Source organism: Neofelis nebulosa, chromosome X, assembly GCF_028018385.1.
Source record: "Neofelis nebulosa isolate mNeoNeb1 chromosome X, mNeoNeb1.pri, whole genome shotgun sequence".
Taxonomy (NCBI): domain Eukaryota; kingdom Metazoa; phylum Chordata; class Mammalia; order Carnivora; family Felidae; genus Neofelis; species Neofelis nebulosa.
In genome coordinates, this window is record NC_080800.1 from 88,830,229 (window position 1) to 88,854,721 (window position 24,493).

General features: G+C 38.2%; 2 protein-coding genes across 5 annotated transcripts in view; one reads left to right on the forward strand and one right to left on the reverse strand.

Moving 5' to 3' along the window:
- LOC131502959 (collagen alpha-6(IV) chain-like) overlaps nucleotides 1–15,877 on the reverse strand; it is a 292,198-nt gene extending 276,321 nt beyond the window's left edge. For both annotated transcript variants that reach the window (XM_058714249.1, XM_058714248.1), the window contains exons 1-2: nucleotides 15,612–15,877; nucleotides 15,367–15,418 (exon numbers count right to left, since the gene is read on the reverse strand). In XM_058714249.1, coding sequence (XP_058570232.1) covers nucleotides 15,367–15,418; nucleotides 15,612–15,622 — 63 coding nt within the window. In that variant the 5' untranslated portion in view covers nucleotides 15,623–15,877. The remainder of the gene's footprint in view (nucleotides 1–15,366; nucleotides 15,419–15,611) is intronic.
- Nucleotides 15,878–17,315: 1,438 nt separating this feature from the next.
- Nucleotides 17,316–24,493, forward strand: part of COL4A5 (collagen type IV alpha 5 chain) — a 248,812-nt gene continuing 241,634 nt past the window's right edge. The window contains exon 1 of one of the 3 annotated variants that reach the window (XM_058714479.1): nucleotides 17,316–17,744. In XM_058714479.1, coding sequence (XP_058570462.1) covers nucleotides 17,664–17,744 — 81 coding nt within the window. In that variant the 5' untranslated portion in view covers nucleotides 17,316–17,663. The remainder of the gene's footprint in view (nucleotides 17,745–24,493) is intronic. The other 2 variants (XM_058714478.1, XM_058714476.1) reach the window with 2 other exon arrangements.

Consider the following 24,493-nt stretch of genomic DNA (forward strand, 5'->3'; position numbering starts at 1 on the left):
ATATATAACAAGACGATGGACATGGACCTGTGGGAGTAATACACAGGTGGTTTCAATTGCACTGGTAATATTTTATTTCTTAAGCTGAGTGATGCTCATATATTCATTATATTATGTTCATTACATGATTATGAATGTTCATTATATTATTTTATGTAATATTTTATATAAAGCATTTTTTGTTTTGTTATTAACTTTTTAAATAGAAAAATGTCATATAGGAGAATATTTTTTTAATGTTTATTCATTTTTGAGAGAGAGAGAGATAGAGCATGTGCAGGGGAGGGGAACAGAGCAGGGGACAAAGGATCCTTGCTGACAGCAAGGAGCCCTATACAGGACTCAAACTCAAGAACCGTGAGATCATGACCTGAGCTGAAGTCAGATGTTTAACTGATTGAGCCACCCAGGTGATCCAAGAATATCTTTGTTGGAAGGAAATGTACACTGAAGTATTAAGGAATTATGTGGCATTACATGGGCACATTACCCTCAAAATGTTAAAGAACAATTTTTTTGTACCATTCTTGAAACTTTTCTGTAATGCTGAGATTGTTTCAAAAATGTTTTTTAAAACAGTAATGGACACTTAACAATAAAAAGAAAAAAAAACCTGACAAACAAAAAAACCTTAATTAAAGACATACTTTCACAGGTATACAGGAAGGCATAACCAAACTTACAGAGAAATGGACATGTAGAAATGTACTGAGTGATCCTTCAAAATAGACAAAGGAACTGCTGTTAATTTAGCTCTAAAGAACAATGTTTTATGGCAGAACTCTCTTTTCCCCACTGACTAATACTCTGACTGGGAGGGGATAAACTGGGAGTCATTGGACAAAGAAGCAGCAATCTCTGTCAGCACCTTTTGCTCTCATGGCCATTAGGGAGAGAGAGTGGGAGCTTCAAGCTTCTCTCATGGCTTCAAGACAGGAGAGCTCAGGCTGAACACTCCAAACAGGTACCGGGCATCAAACCAGAAAAAGCTATGGGTTTCTTCCACTTGACCACTGTGCCTTCAATTCTTCTGGCAGTCCAGTAGGGAGAGATTGGGGAAGTTGGGGGAGAAATAGGAAATTTTAATCGACTAGGTGTCTAGGTGATGTTACAACTTCTTGAGTAGGTGAAAGATAAAAGAGGTGATTTAGGAGCATCGTATATAGAGGAAAAAACTAAAGGCAAAAACTGGTTAAAGATAGTATTTGTCTTTATAATGAAAATGTAAATAAAAAAGAAGACTCTTGGTATGTGCATTTACATTTGACACATAGGATATAGGGAGTTATTTGTATAGGCAACTGTCTGGCCCAAGAAGAATGGGCAAAAGATCCACTGATCGCAGCATTCAATACAGTGCTTTGTAGCCAAATTTTTCTCTTTGCCTGGCTTTTAAGGCCTCCATGGCCTGACTCTGCTCCAATTATCTGTAGTCATTTCCCTCTACTGCTGTGTTTTAGCCAGGTAGCTCTTCTCACTGTCCCCTACTTAACCATATTCATTCCTGCTAGGGCTATAGTGTATGATTGTTCATAGGGTCCACTGCCAAAGGAAACTTGATTGAGGGTGCAAGTGGGAACTGAAATCCAGACTGCTCACTGCTCAGCAAGGAGTAAGAGATGGCAGGGAGCTATGATTGCCTGGAGGAAAGGACCTATTCCTAGTTTCCTCAAAGATGTTGTAAACTGATACCTCCTCCATATTTTTGCTCATGCTCTGATCGGTTTGTTTCTCTGATGACTTAACAAGGCTACATTTTTAAATCAAAGATGAGGGGCACCGGGGCGCCTGGGTGGCGCAGTCGGTTGAGCATCCGACTTCAGCCAGGTCACGATCTCGCGGTCTGTGAGTTCGAGCCCCGCGTCAGGCTTTGGGCTGATGGCTCGGAGCCTGGAGCCTGTTTCCAATTCTGTGTGTCTCCCTCTCTCTCTGCCCCTCCCCCGTTCATGCTCTGTCTCTCTCTGTCCCAAAAAAAAAAAAAAAAAGATGAGGGGCACCTAGGTGGCTTAGTCATTTAAGGGTCCAACTTTGGCTCAGGTCATGATCTCACAGCTCGTGGATTCGAGCCCCGCATCAGGCTCTGTGCTGACAGCTCAGAGCCTGGAAGCTGCTTCAGATTCTGTGTCTCCCTCTCTCTGTGCCCCTCCCCTGCTTACACTCTGTCTCTCTCCTTCCCAAAGTAAATAAACATTCAAAAAAATTTAAATCAAAGATGGATCATCTTTCCTGGCAAATACATTTATAACGGCTTAGAGAAGGTAAATGGAAATCAAGGATGTCCTAGAACATAGAGTATTCACATTTACTGCTCATTTTTTACTAGTCCCTTCAGTCCTGGCATAAATCCTACTTCTGTGAAGCCTTCCCCAACTACAACCCATACCGACCTTTCTTCTCTCACCTTTTATAGCACCTCATTCTGTCCTATGAAGTTTAATTCCTAATTATTATATAATTCGGTGTTTTAAAACTGTGCAGGTATTGCAACAGTTCCGCAACATCTAATTTTAATTTCATTTAAGATATATATTTTTAAGCTATTTTATAACTTCAATAAAACACAGCATGAAGCATCCAAATGGGTTACATACCAAGCATTAACTCATCAGAAACCACTGATTGTGTTAATGTGTGTTGCCAAGTTAACAAGGTAACAATGCGTATTTATGTGTATGACTGAGAGAGAGAGAAAAGAGAGAAGGTAGTGTCTGTAGATCTGGAAATATAGATTCTCTTGCCACATCTGTTTAAAGTGTATTCTGATAATGGCAAGACCAGGTGTTAAATGAAAGAGTCCTCACCCTATGATGTCTACTATTTATTTGGGTACATCAGAATTTTCTTCATATTCTATAGCCAAAATAAAACAAAACCTGGACACCAAGACTGCTAATAGCTCTCAATTTCAGATTTTTATGTTTTTTTCTCAATATCTTCCTTCTTACTGACTTTACAAATAAATAAATGTTAAAAACATTTACTTACTGGCAAAACAGCTATATAGTTTTTTTTTTTCAAAAATTTTTAAATATTTATTTGTTTTTGAGAGAGACACACACACACAGAGCATGAGCGGGGAAAGAGCAGAAAGAGAAGGAGACACAGAATCTGAAGCAGGCTCCGGGCTCTGAGCTGTCAGCTCAGAGATGGACGCGGGGCTTGAACTCATGAACCGTGAGATCATGACCTGAGCCGAAATCGGACGCTGAACTGACTGAGCCACCCAGGTGCCCTGCAAAACAGCTATTTTGGTTTGGATTTTATATTGGGCATCATATGAAAAAATTTGGATATTATATTGGGGGTCATAGGGAGTCATTGGGGGTCATTTGCCTATACAAATAACTCCTTATATCCTATGTGTCAAAAAAGTTTGGGGAGAAAAGGGTCTACTGTAAATTTTGAAAAATGCTTTAGTTATTCTTTTTCTTCATCATTATCAACATCAACATGAACATTATTATCTTTGAGCATGCTCTGGATATCTAGTTGCAGGCTAGGTGCTGGTAAGTATTTATGCAACTTAATCTTATCTCTAAGGCAAGGTCACATAAATCTTGTAAGTCTAAAATTAATCCTCATCTTTAAGGGATCTGCGACACTTACAAACAGAATTTAGAGATTCTAGGCATTTTCAATTGTCTCTGCCAACCCTCTTCCCTCTGGGTAAGAAAAAAAATGGTCATTCAAAGCTTTAGAGATCAAGGAGAAATACCACTTAACTTTTATTCCCTCCTCAACACAGAATCTGCCTCCCAAAGGACCAATTCAGCCTCTTGGCCAGCAGTCCCAGACATTCCCAGGAAAGCCTGGTCTCTCTGAGGTAAATGCTGTAGAGCTTTAAGGCCAGGGAAATTTCCACTGAAGAGCACCAACTGCACCCCCCCCCCACACTCAGTACAAGTAAACCAGATTGAAAGATAATGGCAAACTAGCCCTATTGTTGTTAGACAAAGGGGAACTAGGACTTCAAAGATGCCCGAGGAGCTCCCTTCAGATGTAATCTTTACTTGGGACCTTGGTCTCCACAGGGGGTCACAAAAGTAGGGCCACAGAGGCAGAGGACTTTGGAGAAACTGGACCCAGTGTAACAATTCTACCTCCTCTTCTCCCCTAGGAAGCTTGAGAAAGGAATTCAACAAATAATTAAGCAATTTTCTCTAAAATGTCCCCTCAAATGTGTTCACTACTCATTCCTAGCACACAGGAAGTCACAGTGAGTGATCAGAGAAGAATAACAATAGTAATAATTTTACAGCTGCTAATATATTTCGTAAATTGTCCTCAGGCCATAGTTTGTTCTGGAGTCTGTATTTGAGCCCAGGAACATCTGGCTCCAGATTTGGAGTTCTCTATTTTTTGACCACACTATAATCCATAAAGGAAAAAAAAATTAGGAAGTAGACCTCCAGACTTAGTCATGGAACACAAAAAGAGCTTGAGAGAAGACACATACCTCACGGCTTCCCTAAATTTCCAGATGCCTATGATCCTCCATCTAAGGAAATACACCTTACTACAGGTATTAGGTAAATGCTCTGAGGAGTCAGGGAGCCAACAAGAGTGCAGGTCATGTCTAGCTCTTTCCTATTCCTCCAGCCTCCTCTTACACCATCCTTGCCGACCTCCCTCCACTTCTCCAACCCCCACACTCCAGCCACCCTGGCTTAGTACTTGCCACGGCCCTTCAAATGACAGGGATGACTACAGTGTTTGGCACATAGTAGGCACTAAATAAATACCATTTTGAAGGAAGGAAAGAAGGAAAAACAGAAGGAGAGACAGAAGGATAGAAAGGAGTCGTTTCAGAAAAATATTCACTGAAGTGGGCCTTAAGGGAAGAATAATATGTCCATCCGCAGAGACAGGAGGAAAGCAGGGGATGAGAAAAGAAGGGTGTTTCAAACAGAAGGAAAAGCAGGAGGAGTGACTATGCATGGCATGTTGAGCCAACATCAAAAGTATAACTGTGATCTAAACATCAGTTCTAGAACAATAACAGCAGATGGAATCAAATGGGTTGGCAGGGCCAGATGATGACGGGTATAGGGAGCTTTCACAAACGTTGGAGTGGTACGATCATATTTATGTTTTAGAATAAGGCCTTTGCTTGCAGAAAGGATGGATATCAGCAAAGAAGGTAGGAGGCAGCGGAAGACTGAAACCAGAACAGTCAGGTCTGTTGTAGGAGTCCAGATAAGAGACAATAAAATGCCTGAATTAGAGAGACAGCACTGTATGGTGGGTTTTAACCCAAACCATTTGCTGGATGTGTGATCTTGGATAAATCAGTTAATCCCTCTGGGCTAAGAATATTTGCCCTGTATATTTCACGGGGTCACTGTGAGCAGCTAATAAAATAATATTGAGAGAATACTTTGTAAACTTAAAGCACTAGAAATTATATGTCACTTTTAATGTGGTAGAAGAGGGAAAAAGAGATAAGGGGGACAACTGAGAAACATAGCCAATCTTCCAGACATACAGTCTGTGGATGAGAGAGTCTACTTTGACATTTCCCTTTTTCTCACCTTGTCATATATCAGTTGTCAAAATTGGGGAATCCTTTTTTAGTTTTCCCTCAAGAATAAAAGAAATCAAGAATGCCTACAGGGGGGACAGAAGGGGAATTCAGCACATATGTTGTGAATGGTAATCTCACATATGTTATTTCTTCTAATCACACAGCACTCTCGAGAGGAAGATGTCATTATGCAACTTTTACTGATGACAAAACTGAGTCTGAGAAAGGTAAGTTGAGTTGCCCTAAGTCCCACAGCTAGTAACTGTTAGAGGGCGGAGGCAGAATTCAAACACAAGTCTGATTCCAGAGTCTTTTCTCTTCAATGTTACACCATTGAAAAAGATTGCTATTTTGCCATCAAAGCAATTGTTATTAGAGTTAACACTAGTAACTGTTAAGGTAGACAAGGAAAAGACAGTTGTTGCAGGCCATTAGAAATAAATCTGCTTACTCATTTGAAAGTCACTTGTTGATCACCTACTATATGGTTGGCGGTATCCTCGACATTGTATATACAAGGCTGAAAAGGGCAACACAGACAAGTAAGCACAAGACTTTCATGACTACATGGCAGGGGCTACAAGGAGGCCCAAAGAACCTTGGAATCCGGGGGGAAGGAAGAACACTTTCTTTCTGAAGAGGTCTGGGATGGTTTCATAGAAGAAATAACATTTTATCTGAGTATTAAAGATTGAACAGGAGTTCCCTAGGTAGAGGAGAAAGTGTAAATAATGGAGCAAGGCATTTCAAGTAAGGAGGACAACATATGTAAAAGCAAAGAGATAGGAAAGAACCTAAGGTAGTTTGGAAATAGAGAGTTTAGTCTGAATGAAGTGTAATGTACACTATGAGCTAGAGAAGGAGGGTTGGCAAGAAAAAAACCACACAGACATGAGGCTAGAATGGTAGTTGGGGCCAGATAATGAAGGCCCTTAAATGTGCTAATCTAGGGAGTATGTATTTTAATACTGGAAGAAACGAGAAACCAACAAAGGTTTGAAATGAGGAGATAATGTAATTGGATTTGCTGTTAGTAAAATAACTCTGGTGGCAGTGCAGAGATTAGAATGGAGTCAGGAGGTAGAAAAACTAGTTAAGACGCTATTGATACATGATGATAAGATTTGGAACCAATAGAATATGAATGGAATAGCTAGATTCTACAGATTTTTGGTAAAACTAATGGAGCTTGGTGAGAAGGATGGAGATAATGGGAGTTAGTGGCTGATTCTATAGTTTCTTGCTTGAAACTGGGTAAATAGTGATATTTCACAAAGATAAAAAAGAGAGAAAACAGCAGGTTGGAGTGTCATGGAAAGGATTGGAAAACAGTTTCATTTTTGGATACATTGTACTAGGGGCAATAGAAAATAAAAATAGCTGGCATTGGTTGAGTGCTCTAGGCACTGTTTTAAGTGCTTTGTATGTATCAACGAATTGATATCCAAGTACAAGGGCTTACTAGATAATTGGAAATATAGGTTTGGAACTCAAAAAACATGTCTAAGTTGGAAATATAAATTGATAGTCATCAATGTATAGGAGTCATAGTTAAAACTGTTGATGCAAGAAGAAGGCAAAGGATAAAATGCTGAGGAAAAAAAAAGCACCATTGTAGGACCAGAGAGTAATGAAGATTATAAGCTCTATGACAGCAAAGATCAGATCAGACTTATTCATCACTGTGTCATCAGAGCCTGACATACTATTTAGAATATAGTGCTTGCTCAGTAAAAAATGTTGAATGAATCAAATAAAAATATCTGAGAAGTACAAGGATAAATAATGAGACATAGTGTCTTGAAAGTTAAAAAAGTAAAGGTAGTTTCAGAATGATTGGAAAATGCCCAACACTACAGTAGAGAGATCAGACTTGTGGTTGCCAGAGGCAGAGGATGGGGGGGAAGAATTGGAGGAAGGTGTTCAAAAGGTATAAACTTCCAGTTATAAGGTAAATAAGTACTAGGGATGTAATGTACACACGATGATTACAGCTAAAATTGCTGTATGGTAAATAGGAAAGATGTTAAGAGAGTAAATCCTGAGAGTTTTCATCACAAGGAGAAAAACTTTTTCCCCTTTTTTCTTTTTATTGCATCTATATGGGAAGATGTATGTTTGCTAAACCTATTGTGATAATCCTTTCACAATACATATAAATCAAACCATCATGCTGTATGACTTAAATTTATACAGTGATATATGCCAGTTATTTCTCAATAAAACGAGGAAAACCCAATAGATAAGTCAGATAGAATGGGGACTGAAAAGAATCCACTGGGCTCGGTAGTTAGGCAGCTATTAGTAACTTGAAAGACAGCAATTTTGGTGGAATAGCCTCAGTCTAGACTGTAATAGGCTTAGAGGTAAATGGTTGTGGAAGAACAGTAGACAATAACAAGGTTTGGTGGTAATATGACTGAGAAGGTTAGAGTGATGGAGAAAAATAAAGCTATGTTTTTTATTATCTTTTTTATAATGGAGGAGACATTATAGCAGAACAGAAAAGAAATCCTAGGAGAAGGAATAAAGATGGTAAGAGAGTGGATAATTGCTCTTAGCTAATTTTCCCATCACCGTTTTCCTTTGAGCATGTTTATCAGATCTTTTATGTACATTTAATTATATTTTAAAACAAGTTAGAGCCCTATGATCTACCTCACTGGGACATATAGTCAGCTTAAAAGGACTTGATAGTTGAATACAACATGGCACTTTCCTAATATGTTCTTTCTATATGTGTATGTTCTGTCATCCATACAGAATAGGACAAGTCTATACTCCAAGCATGGTGGTGAAATTATGGAACTATTCACATAATTGAGGCAAGTAAAAACTAATACATATTGACAATTGATATTGATCTATTTCATTCTTTAAAAATTTTTATTCAATTTATGAAACTAAAAAAAAAAACAGTTCACCCATTTCTCCCATCCCCTACTCCCTGCCTCTTGCAATCACCAATCTGTTCTCTATATCTATGAGCTTGGTTTTTCTTTTTTTAGATTTCACATATAAGATTGATTATATGGTATTTGTCTCTCTCTGTGTGACTTATTTCACTTAGCATAATGTCCTTGAGGTCCATCCATGTTTTGGCAAATGGCAAAATTTCATTCTTTTTTGCGTTAATAATATTCCACTGTGTGTGGGTGTGTAGCAAATTCTTTATCCATTCATCTATCAATGAATAATTAAGTTGTTTGCATGTCTTGGCTATTGTAAATAATGCTGCAATGAATATGAGGGTGTGCATATCTCTTTAAATTGTTTTTTTGTTTGTTTGTTTGTTTTTTGAATAAACACCCAGAAGTAGAATTGTTGGATCACATGGTAGCTCTATTTTTAATTTTTTGAGGAACTTCCATACTGTTTTCCATAGTGGTCCCACCAATTTACATTCCTACTAACAGTGCATAAGGTTTTCTTTTCCCCACACCTTCACCAACACCTGTTATCACTGTCTTTTTGATGCTAGCTATTCCAGCATGTGTGAAGTGATATCTCACTGTGGTTTTGATATGCATTTCTCTGAAGATTAATAATATTGAACACATTTTAATGTACTTGTTGGCTATCTGTATGTCTTTTATGGAAAAATGTCTATTTAGATCCTCTGCTCATTTTTAATAGGACTGCTTTTTTTCTTGCTATTGAGTTGTATGAATTCTTTGTATATTTTAGATATTAGCCTGTTACAAGATATATGATTTGTAATTATTTTCTCCCTTTCAGTAGATTGCCTCTTCATTTTGTTGTTGGCTTCTTTTTCTGTGCAGAAGCTTTTTTGTTTGATGTAGTGCCACTTATTTATTTTTGGTATCCAATTCAATCATCTCTAAGACCTATGTAAAAGAGCTTATTGCCTATGTTTTCTTCTAGGAGTTTAATGGTTTGGGGTCCTATATTTAAGTGTTTAATGCATGTTGAATCAATTTTTGTTTATGGTCTAAGATAGTGATCCAGTTTCATTGTTTTGCATGTGGCTGTCCAATTTTTCCAACACTATTTTTTGAAGAGACTGTCCTTTCCCCATTGTATATTCTTGGCTCCTTTGTCACAAATTAATTGACCATATATACATGAGTTTATTTCTGGGCTCTCTGTTTTCTTCCATTGTTCTATGTGTTTTTATGCCAATACCATACTGTTTTAATTACTATAGCTCTGTAATATAGTTTGAAGTCAGGGAGTGTGATGCCTCCAGCTTTCTTCTTCTTTCTCAAGATTGCTTTGACTATTCAAGATCTTTCGTGGTTCCATACAAATTTTAGAATTGTTTGCTCTATTTCTGTGAAAGATACCACAGGAATTTTGATAGGGATTGCACTGAATCTGTGTGTGTTGCTTGAGTAGTATGTACATTTAAACAATATTAATTTTTGTCTATCCATGAACACAGAATATGTTTTCATTTATTTGTGTCTCCTTCAATTTCTTTCATTAATGTCTTACACTTTTCACTGTACAGGTGTTTCACCTTCTTGGTAAACTCATTCGCTAGTATTTTATTATTTTTGATACACTTGTACATGGCACTGTTTTCTTATTTTCTCTTTCTGATAGTTCTTTAATAGTGTAAAGAAATACAACAGATTTTCTAGTGTATTAATTTTGTATCCTGCAACTTTACTAAATTTATTAGTTCTAACATTTTTTTTTAATTTTTTTTAACGTTTATTTTATTTTTGAGACAGAGAGAGACAGAGCATGAACGGGGGAGGGGCAGAGAGAGAGGGAGACACAGAATCTGAAACAGGCTCCAGGCTCTGAGCTGTCAGCCCAGAGCCCAACGCGGGGCTCGAACTCACGGACCGCGAGATCGTGACCTGAGCTGAAGTCGGACGCTTAACCGACTGAGCCACCCAGGCGCCCCACTTCTAACATTTTTTTGATGGAATCTTTAGGGGTTTCAATAACATTATAATGTCATCTACAAAAAGTGACAATTTCTTCCTCTCCAGTTTAGATGCCTTTATTTCTTTTTTGCTTAATTGCTCTGGCTAAGACTCACAATATGATGTTGAATTATTTCATTCTTATATTAAGGAAGTAACAAGGGAAACAGCATATTTTGCTCCTGCGATCTGGCTGGATTATAAGATTCTAGTATATAAGGGCATATTTACTGGGGACTCCATGGTATGCCTAAAATCTAACAGATTATTTGTATTCATAGTCAATACAAATGCCCTCATGCCTGAACAAGCCTTAGAAAGTGACAATTTGTTTATTCTAAAATCCAATTGCATAACCAGGATTTCTTTTTTTAATGTCATAGATTATTTTGTCAGTCTAGTGAAGCCTATGGACTCCTTTTCAGAATAATATTTTTAAGTGTATTCGGGGTGCCTGGGTGGCTCAGTTGGTTAAGCATCCGACTTCAGCTCAGGTCATGATCTCACTCACGGTTTGTGGGTTCAAGTCCTGCGTGGGGCTCTGTGCTGGCAGCTCAGTGCCTGGAGCCTGCTTCAGATTCTGTGTCTCCCACTCTCCCTCCCTCCTCAACTCATGCTCTGTCTCTCTCGCTCTCAAAAATGAATAAACATTTAAAAAATTTAAATATATTCAATAAAGCACATGGGATTACAGTGGAAATCAATTATATTGAAATACAATCATCAATAAATATAATAAAACAAATTTGTGATATGTAATTATATATGTTTCTTTAGTAACAAATTAAATACTAGTATCTAATTCCCCTCCTCTCTTGTCTTGAAATGTTTGTTTTTGATCTGTCAATAATGTAGCCACATTATCAATTATGTGTTATCCATTCATGTAGTCATTTGAAGATTCCCTTGATGATGTACTCATACATATGTATCAGTATCCCCAGTCATCCCAAGAGATATATTCTAGGTGTACACACACAAATACATGTTATATATTGTGATTATTCATAACGATCTGATATAGGTTATTTGCTAGAAAGTATAGCAAAAGACTACTTTAAATTTCATGCTGAGAAAATTAAAAGACCAACCATCATCCACAGATTGGGAGAAAATATTTGCAGATTATATGTATGGCAAAGGACATGTATCCAGAATATACAAAGGACCCTTACAACTTAATAATAAGAAGACAACCCAATTTGAAAATGGACAAATATTTAAATAAACATAAATATAAATTTTTCATATGACCCAGCAAATCTATTCCTACATATCTATTCAAGAAAAGTAAATTGTATGTCCACACAAAGATTTGCATGTTAATATTCATAACAGCATTATTCATAATAGCCAAAAACTGGAAAGAGCCCAATGTCTATTAACTGGTGAATGCATAAGCAAAATGGGGTATATCCATAATGGAATACCAATATTAAATGCCAATACCAATAGAGTAAAATACTGATACATGCTACAACATGAATGAGCTTCAAAAACACTATGCTAAGTGAAAGATGCCAAACAAAAGATTACATATTATATGATTCTGTTTATATGAAAATACCCAGAAAAGAAAAATATATAGAGTTAAAAAAGTAGATTCATGCTTGCTTGGGGTTAGGGGTGGGAATGGGGATATGACTGGATATGAAGAATCTTACCAAGGTGATGAAAATGTTCTAAAACTGGATATGGTGATAGTTGCACAACTTGGCAAATTTACTAAAAATCATTGAATTGTATACATAAAATGGGTGAATTTATGGTTACAACTTTAAGGAACGAAGTTTGTATTTCTTTTTTTTTTTTTTTTTTTTTTTAAATTTTTTTTTTTTTTCAACATTTTTTTATTTATTTTTGGGACAGAGAGAGACAGAGCATGAACGGGGGAGGGGCAGAGAGAGAGGGAGACACAGAATCAGAAACAGGCTCCAGGCTCCGAGCCATCAGCCCAGAGCCTGACGCGGGGCTCGAACTCACGGACCGCGAGATCGTGACCTGGCTGAAGTCGGACGCCTAACCGACTGCGCCACCCAGGCGCCCCCGAAGTTTGTATTTCAATCAGACCTTGATTTGAATGCGGCTAGAGGCATTTGCCTATGCTCTTTGCAGAAGGGAACAGCCAGACGTATATTTTCTCCCCTTTGCATCTTCTCCACCCAAATGATTCTCATCAGGCTTTGACTTCAAATATACTTGCTTGTATTAGAGCTACCCATGAAAGCAGATTTGGGGTAAGTGGGACGAAAAAATAAGGACCCTGACTACTTTGGGCGCATATTTTAACTGCTGGTCATGTTGGCCTTTTATGGCGAGACATGAATCTTTCTAGTCTTTTCTTTAACACGATGCAGGTACATGCAGATAATAATTTATCATTAGGTATCTTATCTTTTAAGGAATGTAATGACCACCATTGTCTGAGAAAGTAAAATCCTAGAAAGTTAGAGACTATGTTTAAATAAATCTTTGTGTGCTGTGCCTCAGGCACTTAATAACCAAAACTGATTATGGATATTCTGAAATCCTAGGCTCTATCTCATTCAGATAAATTGTGCAAATATTTCACCTCAATGAAGATCATCATTCTTTTAAAAGAAGTTTACAGAAACTCATTCTTTAATCCCAGGTTTTAACATTTAGCTTTCCATCCCTTTAAATAGCACTGCTTTATAAACAAAGAGAACTCAAAAGCACCTAAAAGACCCTATCTCAAATGCTCACCAATATTCTGTTATTGGCAACTTAACTCTCACAGTGAACAAATTTTCTTATAGAGAACCACAACTTAGTTCCTTGTCAGTCTATTTGTAAGTTATTTTTCATTAATGTTAGTCAAACAAGGTACAGAGAATGCAAAGATCTAAGACCACTTGAAAGGTGAAACATCACAAACCCAGAGGATAAACTGGACTTGAGATGAGGAGATGAGAACCATCCAATATAGATGAGAATCCGGTACAAAGAGTAAAAACAAATAAGAAATTTGCCTTCAGAAAAGTCACCTTTTGAGAACTTATCTTGAGACTCTCCTCTTCTTCTTTGCCATTTTCCACAAAATGAAAACAAAATAGCTTTACACTTCGAAAGATATTATGCAGGAGTAAACAGCAGTGAAGGAAGCAGCTCTGGACATAAGTAAGGTTAAAAAAAATATTGTCACTGTATCTCATGGTTTATTTTAGTCTTACCAGGGTCACTCACACTGACATAGCAGGTGACACTGTAAAACAATGAGACAGAATCTAAAATCCACAGACCAAAGCAGTGCTTGATTTTGGAGACATGCTTAAATACTTCTAAGAATTAAGGCATAATCCTTCAGTGACTTTTAAGGAGATCAAGTGATACGATGCAGTGTTTGGGAAGTCTCCAGCTATCTAGAATGATTTGTTAATGCCTTTTCTCCCAAAGTACACTGAATACAATCAGCTAGAGTCTGAAAATAAAGGTTTTGCTGGAGGGTATGCTGCCCAAGCATAACATTTTTACAAGTGGCAAGATTCCCAGACAAATTGTTAACTAATCAAAACGTGGCATTTTCAATCAATATAGTATTGAGCCTCAAGGTAACACATAACTAAACTTGTGTACTGGAGGAATCAGATGGAGAAGTAGGCAGAACCCTAGATCAATACTTCTGTTTACAAAGTTTAGAATTTACTTACATAGGAGCTGATGTTCTGAGTTGGGGGTGGGGGTGGGGGGTCACAAGATGTTAAAAGTCAAGTATTCTGGCATCATTCTCTTTTCATAAGAGAAATCATTTCACTTCACTTTAATATTTTCTTAAAGATATATGCCGGGACAAAGTAATCCTTTTTCCCCCCATAAACTATTAGCCGATTTTATTGGGTTGCATTAAGTATGGCTCTATAAATAGTATTTAAAAACATTTTAAGTATTAAAAATACAGCCAATCATTTTAAATTGTCAAAACCCACAAAGTAAATATTTGGAATATATATTAATCTGTCATCTATATAGTGCGTAACTTTGGCTATTAACAGTTTATTAAGTAGAGCAGTGATATAGTAGTCAATAGTTGAACAACTTCATATTTGAACTTAACAGTTAACTTTATTTCTGCCAGCATAAACAGCTAGTGAGGCTGGAAAACAGCAGCATCTCTGATTATTTGGGTCATTCTACCTTTGGTAAATTATCCTAGTAATTACATTTGAGGTCTCTCCACTTTCTGGGATCCATTAAACTTTTCTTGACCAGATGTCTACAGAAATTCCTTTGCCTGCAGTTCCTAGCTGATTTGATGGATGATATCTAAACAGCCTATAAAATGTTAACTTTTAGATTTTTTTTTCTATTCTAAACACTAACTTTTAACTTTCTGATGACACAGAAAACAAGTGGAAGGAAACATCAGACGGAAATTGAACATCATTAGTGGTATTAGTTAAGTTCAGGTAGTTAAAGAATCCAGATGTTGTCATCTGGTACTGTCAAAGGACTCACAAGCAAATACTTAAGCTTAACTTCCATAATTTTCAGGACGCTTTCAATTCCCACTCCTTGTGCTCTCCTCCCACTCTCAAACCTGTGTGCCAATTCATGTTCTTATAGAGCAGGGAAAATTACATTTCTTCCGCCTTGGAGATAGATGCAGAGAAAGGCATCAGATGTCAGTCCTCTTAAATCGTCTGGGAACACGCTGGGAAATGTGTGCCTCTTGTGTCTTCTACTTTTATTTTCTCAACCCGCTACGAAGATTTTGGGACAGAAAGATGCCTGAGTCCCAAAGGCATACGTGTGACACTGCGCTATTCCTCTCTAAGAACCCCATTAACTCCCACTAGAAACGAGAGTGATGTAAACTCTGCTTCGCAGTGCAACCTTCTGTAACCCCCTAACACAAACACAAGTGGAATGGAGAGGGGGTCAAGGGAGGAGGAGGGAAAGGGGTCAGGAGAAGAGACTCACCGCTCCTGCCAGTTCCTCGGTCAGGCACAACGTAACCAGGAGCAGCCACAACCTGAAACAGGAGGGACGGTGAGTAACATGGGCTCTCTAGGCTCCGGGGTCCTACGTCTGTCCATAGCCCCCGACCCTTTCTTGCTGCCTGCCCCCACTTTCTCTGCAATGACATAAGTACAACTACAGCCCTGGCCCGGCAAAGTAGCTCAAAGTGGGAAAGAGGGAGGGGAGCTCGGGCAGCAACAGCTCACCCAGGGTGCATGCTTGCGGCTCCTCCGGAGCTGGGTCCCAGGAGACTGCTAAGCGGCTCCACAGCCCAGGCTCTTCAGGGCTCCGCTGATGCTCCGCGGCTGCTTCCTTATTCGGGAGGACGGGCTTGGGGGGCGAACTGGCTCACATCGGAAGAAACTAAATTCAGCTTCTAGATAAGACGTGCCCCAAAGGGAAACAGTCAGCGGTGCCCGCTACAACTTGCCGCGCTCAAAAGATAGTTCCATACACCAGGAGAGGAAGGAATGGAGGGGAAAGGGGCGGGGCTGTCTGTTGTCAATCATCCCCCCTACCTTGGGCAGCCGGGCGACTTTCTCACTTTCAGGCACCTCTGCACATAACATTCCCACGCATCTCCATAGTTTTCATGCACAGACCCATAGAGACCTATAAGACTAAGATCTAAGCAACTATGCAGCATACACTTCCATAAACCACTGTTAACTATTACACATAAATAGATTTAGGGCACAGGACTGACTTCTACAAATGGGCCCCAAACTACACTTGCACACTTGGCCCAAATGCATACAACACTCATTCTAATTGATTGTATACTAAGCTCTTGGGAGTGGCGGTGGTGGTTGTTTCTGGAATTGGAAATCTAGCCAAAGTGGAGTAGAACCTAAGGATGAGTAGGCCCCCATGAATAGGTCCAAAGCCTTGAAAGACTCCCTAGTGACAGATTCTAGGGTCTGAGATAACAGAAATGTTCTGAAGAATTCTTGGGCAAATCTCTGAAAGATCTTCCCAGGAGTCCACACAAAATATTTTCTGGGCCTGCTGGTACTTTAACCAATCTGTAGATCAGGATTACCAAAGTAATGTTCAAGTCTGCTTTATTTGGGAAACATCAATGCAAATGCCATTAACTCTATATAAACGTTTCCAATTGGTGTTTGTGTTACTTTTAAAGGCAACTGCAAGAAAGTTATTTAATTCCCTGTACTAAATCCTTCTGAAACACAATCGCAATGAGAATCAATACCTTTTACGTTGGTTCAATATAAAAGGTAAAAATTATGGCATTTAGCGATGCAGTTAAATAAAAATATATGACTATATTACAATAACATCCAACCATATGATAATTACTAATATCTACTGAATGCGCCTCAATCTTAGATGTATATAACACGCATAAAGTCTTCACATACATGTATGTTCATTTTCTTAATTCTTCGGTTATAAGAGTATATTTAATTATATAGATATACTTATATAGTTCTAATATTTTCACATATTCTGTTGTATGTAGAAACTGTCTTGCGAGCAGGTGTAAGGTAAAGAGCACCAGCAGCCCTGGGAGCGGCGACCAAAATTTCTTTCTAACCATTAACAATAAAAAGCGCACTTCCTCCAAGACTCATCCGCGAAAAAAAATAGTCCCAGCTAAGGTCTACTTGTAATTGGCTTTGGGGATCTCACCAATGAGAGTGGGACTGGGCAGGGAAGAGTAATGCCAAAGGAAGGTGCAAGTGAACAAATAGAAAAGCTTCCCGGTTGGACTTTCGGTGCTCGGTCAACTGGCCTGGAAGTTTCCCTCCCCCAAATAACTGAGCGTCACTCCCTCACAGGTTGCTGGTGCAGGCTAAAGCCGGGGCGGAGTGATCCTCAAATTCCCCAGGGCTGGTGGGGAGGGGGCGGTGCGGGAGGAGAGAGGGAGGAAAGTAGAGCTGTGGGACCTGCGTGAAGAAAAAGTTTGCAAGTCCGGACAGAAGGGAAAAGTGCTCCCGAGAGATCGGCTTTGGGGAGGGGAGGAGGGAGGGAAGAAGAGCTTCTCCTTTTCCCCCCCAATTTAAAAAAATATTTATTATTATTATTTATTATTATTATATATATATATTTTTTACCCCCGCTCAACTCTTAAAAAGCTTTCGTCTCACCTAAGCCCACGGGGACAATTGGGACACCCTCGCTGTCCCTCTCCGACTCCAGCTCTCTCCCCATAAACCCTCAAGATTATGTCAGTTGGTCCGAGCTAGCCAGGGATCTCGTGCTGGTGCTGAAGGAGCTGCGGGAGCCGGAGAAGAATGCAACTGCGTGGAATCAGCCTGGCTGCTGGCTTGTTCTTACTGGCCCTCAGTCTTTGGGGGCAGCCTGCAGAGGCTGCGGTAAGTCCTTCGATCTACCTCCCCCCCTCCATGCACCCCCCCCCCCCCCCGTCACCTCACTCTCCCGCAGAAATTACTTTTTTGTCCCTTTACCTTCCTTTCTCCTCGGCCTTGGCTAGGGAATTCCAGTCTGCCCTCACTTGCTTAGGAAAACAAAAAACAAACATTATTTACAACGCTGGTAACTCCAGCCTTCTTCAGCCCAGGGGGAGAGGTTTACGTTTAAAAATGGGGCTGCTTGCTTTCCTGCAGCTAGCCGCTCGGGGGTCGGAGCGGGGCCGGGGTTGGGGGACGCCGGTGAACAGATCGCCAGGCTCTGGAGGGTATTTGAAACTTTTCCTCCCCACCCTGCGCCCTCGGGGGTTTCCCTGTCTGCCGGCTAACCTTTACACTAGTTGTGCCCAACCCACGCACTCTTTAAACTTGGGCTGTAGTATTAATATTTAGGCTTTTCCGAATCCAGCTGCCATCAAAGTGCTGAGCGCGCCCAGGAAGTGCTTCCCTTTTGCCCCTTCCTTAAGCAGCACGAATCTGCCTTCTCTGGCCGGGAAAGCCTCTGTAGAGACCTCGTTCCCCTTTTGACATTCTTACTGCAAAAGCTCAGGTAACACACCAGAGAAGGAGATCCAGACGGATGGCCTTAGGCTTCAGGTCTTTTTTGCGTTTTTTTTTTTTTTTTTAATTTTAAGTTTTGGGTTTCTGTTTGTTGTTTACTTAAAAAAAAAAAAAAAAAAAAAAAAAAAAAAAAAAACTAAGGCACCTAAACAAATGGAGAATTTGCCCATCACCTGTTTAAAGGAAAGGAATTCTCTTTTTCCCCCCGAGAATAAGTGTTCTGGTTTAAAGGACAGTGAAGGAGAATGCTCATGTGAAATGACAGAGCGAAAAGTTCCACTTAGTTTTTAGGAATGGAGAATTAAAACCCCAATATATCTCCTAGAAGGATCTCTGGGTAGTCCCACCCACTCTCTTTCTGGGGAAGAGGCAGATGTGTAGGAATGAATGGCCTTGTTAAAGAAGTGTTCTCCATCCTGAAGCCATCATCCTTCATTTCACTTAACCTCTAAAGAATTAAGTACGTGAAAGATTATTTAAAAGTTATATTTGAGTGATCATTAATGTGAGAGAATGGCTTAGGCCTTCACGTGGTTGAGTGACTTGGCACTTTTTTATATATGCAGCTGCTATGTTAGGGCTTATCTGGGTCCACTTTTAAGTTAGCTGTCTGGTTTCTCTATACACTCAGCATACCTTACATTACATTGTCCTTCTTTTATCCTCCAGAAAATGTGTACTCAAGGTATGAAAACTAACTTTCATATTACTCTAAGCACAGCATAATTATGATAGCAAATTTGCTGAAAAACCATGAATATCAAGTATTTGTAACTACATTTGTAATTTTGCCTCCAAAACAATTATATGACTTAAAATTGCTTTTTGGATGCAGAGCATCTCAATGGGGTAAGGTTTTGCCACTCAATAGTGCTTATAGACGTTTAGATAAAAGAATTGTGTTGTTGAAAATAGTTACCTTTAAAAACATCATGGTGCTTACTGCTTATGGCATTTGGCCAGGGGCAAAGATTTTGTGGATGTTTGATTAAATATTTCGAATTTTTTATGTGACATTGCTATTAGTAAATGTGTACCAGATACCAGTTGTACAGGTATGTATAACAATACTATACATCAATTTGTATTAGATCAATTTATATTAAAAGTGAGATCTCTTTTTATGGTTGACAAAACTTGGGAGCAAGCTTGTTTTCTTGGACTCTTTAATGGTTGAGTGTTCATGAAGTAGTTACAGAAGATACCATGCAGTTTTTTCCTTTTTCTTTCTATGTAATTTTAAAAGAGCATTTTTGTATCCCATTTCTCTGTCATTAGGACACCGTGCCTGTAATAAAGCCAGGGGTTTGGTTTTTCTGCTTCACACATCAATATCCTAGTTAGATGAAATGTTTTAATCATCTCAAAGATCTGAATGGTATCTTCTCTCCATATTAATGCAGGGATATTGGTGACCTTCTCCAGAGTAAACTGGATAGTACTGGGGCTGACTGATTATTGGCTTCAGTAGTCTAGTATTGGGACTTTTATATCAGGAAGACCATTGATAACCTAAATTGCTTTCATTTTTCATAGTTAAGTGATTTATCTCTGAAGTCATGCCAAATTGGGATATCACAAGTATGTGGAAGATTTTTTTTAAGTAGAGTGTTTATTAGGTGGAATAGAGTAACTTTTATGTTACTTACCTAGCAGTAAGAGAAAAAGGCAGGTTTAGATCGCAATGGTCATTTGTAGTGGTGAAAATAACATTTTTATGCAAAGGTAATTATACCTGTATTTATTCACTGTCAGTAGGATACGCACTTAGATTTATGGATAGTGAGTTTTTTGTGCAGTAGAGTGGATAGGTTTCTCTAATTTAAACGGATCATCTCTCTTGTGACCAGTGGCAACAACTCATTAAGCGTGGTATTGTGGTTTGTGACCAGGAACAGTTTTTCCTGTGAAGTATGCTATGAATTAACTGCTCCATAGGAAGAATTTATTGACACTGTTGCCGTAGCGTGCATTTTTGAGTGTTTACTATGTGCCAAGCACTGTGCTAATACGGTAATGTACATTATCATATTTAATCTTCACAACAGACCTATGAGGTGTATATCATTGTTATCCCCACTTTACAGATCAAGAATCTATGGATCATAGAGGTTAAGTATCTTGCAAAAAGTCACAGAGTTATTAAGTTGGGGAGCTGGAAATGTGAATTGAGACACCTTGACTCCAAATCCTTTACCTTCAATCACTGTACTATACTGCCTCTTTTGTATGTGGTCTGTAGAGATTTATTTGCTCTTCAGAGTGTTTGGATCTCTGCTACTTTTTTTCTTTTTTTTTGGTGGTGGAGACACAAGAGTTGAAATGGAAATGATAATGGGGATTACATCTCTTCCTGCTGATGTTGGGAGAAGTAGCATGGCATAATGGAAAGAGCTTTGGAGGTAGAATAAAAGATCATAATAGAGATCAGTTTGATCTCCATATGTATGTCTACATATAGAGAGATAATTTAAAAGCAATATAGAAGCAATTGCTTGCTGCAGGTTGTATGATTTTATACAATCACATTTTTATATTAACTAACTTTTTTAAGTTAGATTTCTAAAACAACTATAATTTGTGGTGGATGATTATTTTGAGGAAAGATTTGCTTTATCCTTCTTTTAATTAGTTTTCCATAATTTTAAATATACTGAACTTTTCAGGAGTATGTCTATTGTGATAAAACAGGGTATGTGTATATGGTGGCACTCTGCTTAATATGCCCAATTCACATATGTTGTTTTTACCAATTTACTTACCCATCATATCCAATTGTATTTACTCAACTATCTATACAACTTTAGTCTTGTGTATATATTTATATATGTACCTGTCCTTTGTGTAAGAGTGTGTACATTTTTTTTCTGTTTTTATTTGGCTTTTGATGTTTGTATATACAACACATAAGACTCTTGAGTTAACCTTTTTTTTAACTTTTTGATGTTGTTGATACAGTATTTATTTATTTATTTAATATAATTTATTGTCAAATTGGCTTCCATACAAAACCCAGTGCTCATCTCAACAAGTGCCCTCCTCAGTGCCCATCACCCACTTTCCCCTCTCCCTCACCCCCCATCAACCCCTCAGTTTGTTCTCTGTATTTAAGAGTCTCTTATGGTTTGCCTCCCTTCCTCTCTGTAACTTTTTTTCCCCTTCCCCTCCCCCCATGGTCTTCTGTTAAGTTTCTCAAGATCCAACCTTGATAACTTGATTCATGTTATGTCTGCCAGGTTTATATGCCATAAAGTCACTGTTTTGTCCTTTTCATAATTACAGAGTAAGCAGATCTTGTGAGACTGTTTGGGGTGATACTATGAAACAATGTAAATATCCTGTTTCTCATCATACTTTTGCCTGCTAATTTTAGCATCTATTGAGGATTCTAGCCTGAATAATTATTACTCTGACATTTGCCAAATGGTGATTTTCAGGTTTTAACATTTTCTGCATTTAATAATTGAATTCTAATGTAACAGAACTTTATGTTCTCTGCTATTTATTTATTATCTATTTATTCAGTTATTTAAGGTAGTATGGAATTATGGATATTTGTTTATTCTATGAGTTATAATGAATTTTGCTAATTTTTTTGGCTGAAATTACCCCATTTTTGGCTAACAGGAGCCTCTTCTAGTTGGCTCCTGTGTCCTTTCAGTGTGTCCCTATCGTTTTTTGAGCATTGCCTTACATTCTGGTATCATAAGATGTTCCAGCCTCATTTTTCTACTTTCTCTGCCCCAGCCTTGGAATCAGCTGTTTCTCCAAGGAGCTTTGATTCTTTTATTGGATAATGGTATTTAGAGATCAATGTCTGGGTGCTTGGTGTGCTCATTGCTATTGAGGTGTCATTGCATCTATGTCTTCTCAGCAGACAAAACATAGATACATACCCACGTCTATATCTTATTTTTTTACAACCTATCTTTGTATATATATGATTAAACAACATGAATTTGTACTTACATCACTGATTCCAGTCCAAGACCACAGAATAAAAACACATCTTTGATGTTTTGGAATCTCACTGCTTTCTGGTATCTTTCCTCAGACATGTTTCATGGGCTTTGGAGAGGTCTTGTACAGTCTTTAAAAGCTTGGCCTCTGGAGTCAAATTCCTTTATTGGCAAAAGGGTGTGAGTGGTACCTATGTCACAGATTGTTTTGAGGATAAAATGAGAAGAGGTATGTAAAGTATTTAGAATAATACTTGGCAAATAATGAATAAATTAAAGATTTCATTATTGTCATTACAAACTATTGACTTGCCATTTCTTATTGCATTAACTCTCAAATTTTCTGCCTGATTTTCAGGGTCTAACATTATCTTTCTCCCCATCCAACCTTATTTTTCATTACATTTTATAATATATGTTCTCCATTGTAGCTTAGGTCAGCTTTTCTATAATCCCTTGATTACTACATACATATTTTGCCTCTCCATTTTGATTAGAGTCCTATCGATCTAAATCTTTACTCAGTTTCAGTGTGATGTTTATATTCATCCAGCAGATATTTATTCGGCAACTTACAAGTATTTAACAATTGTATTTATGTTGTTTTATTTCCACGCTCTTGGATATGTACTGTTCACAAAATCAGTTTGTGCTGGACACTGTGGATAAAACTAAAGAAGATAGACAAGTTTCTGGCCTTCTTGGAGTTTACATGCTAGTGAGAATAAATAGTCTTTCTCTTAAACTTTCCCTTACTATTATATACCAATGACTGATTTTACACTTCTTTGAACACTTGCAGTATTTATGCTCTTCCTGTCTAGTATCCAAATGTATTTGGTCTTATAAGTATTTTGGTTCATGGGATTTTATCTGTTCTCCCTATTAAATCATAAGCAAGAACTGTATATCTGTTCATTTGTTCAACCAATTTCCATGTTGGTTCTGTCTGATAGCAAAAGTAATACATGTTCAGTATGGGAAACTTGAAAAATACAGAAAATTATAAACAAAATAGAAACATGTCCACAATTCTACCAATAGCACAGAAATAACCTCTATTGTTGTTTTGATGATTTTCCTTATGTATCTAATCTTTTCTTAAAAGAGTATATTGGTTAAAATTTTTAAAAGCTGGAATTACTTTATATATAGTTTTATAACTTAATGCTTTTTTCGCTTATCAAACATTTCCCCATGTTATTAAAATTCTTCCTTTAAAGATATTAGTTGTAAATGGCTGTATACAATTTATATGTATACACACCACAATTAATTTACCTACTCACTTTTATAGAATATATATATATTTTTTAAGTTTATTTATTTATTTTGAGAGAGAGAGAGTACAAGCAGGGGAGGGGCAGAAGGAAAGGGAGAGAGAGAATCCCAAGCAGGCTCCCTGCCCTCTGGCGCAGAGCCCAACATACGGCTTTATCCCATGAACTGTGCGATCGTGACCTGAGCCAAAATCAAGAGTCTCATGCTTAACTGACTGAGCCACCCGTGTACCCCTATATAATACTTTCTAAATACTTATGTATTTATTTTGAGACAGAGGGGGAGAGTGGCTGCGTATGCACGCATGCGGGAGAGGGGCTGAGATAAAGAGTTCCAAGCAGCCTAGTGCTATCAGCACAGAGCCGGACTCTTTGGGGTATGATCTCAACAACCATGAGATCATGATCTGAGCCAAAATCAAGAGTTGGAAGCTTAACCGACTGAGCCACCCAGGCACCCCAGAATATTTTTTAAAGATTTTTTAAAAGTAATCTTGCCATTTGGAACTATGTGGATGGAACTAGAGGGTATTATGCTAAGCAAAATTAGTCAGAGAAAGACAAATATCATATGACTTCACTCATATGAGGAATTTAAGATACAAAACAGTTGAACATAAGGGAAGGGAAGCAAAAATAATATAAAAACAGGGAGGGGGACAAAACATAAGAGACTCTTAAATACAGAGAACAAACAGGGTTGCTGGAGGGATTGTGGGAGGGGGGATAGGCTAAATGGGTAAGGGGCATTAAGGAATCTACTCCTGAAATCATTGTTGCACTATATGCTAACTAACCTGTAAATTAAAAGGAAAAAAAAATCTCTACACCCAATGTGGGGCTCAAACTCACAACCCTGAAGATCAAGAATCGCATATTCTACTGACTGAGCCAG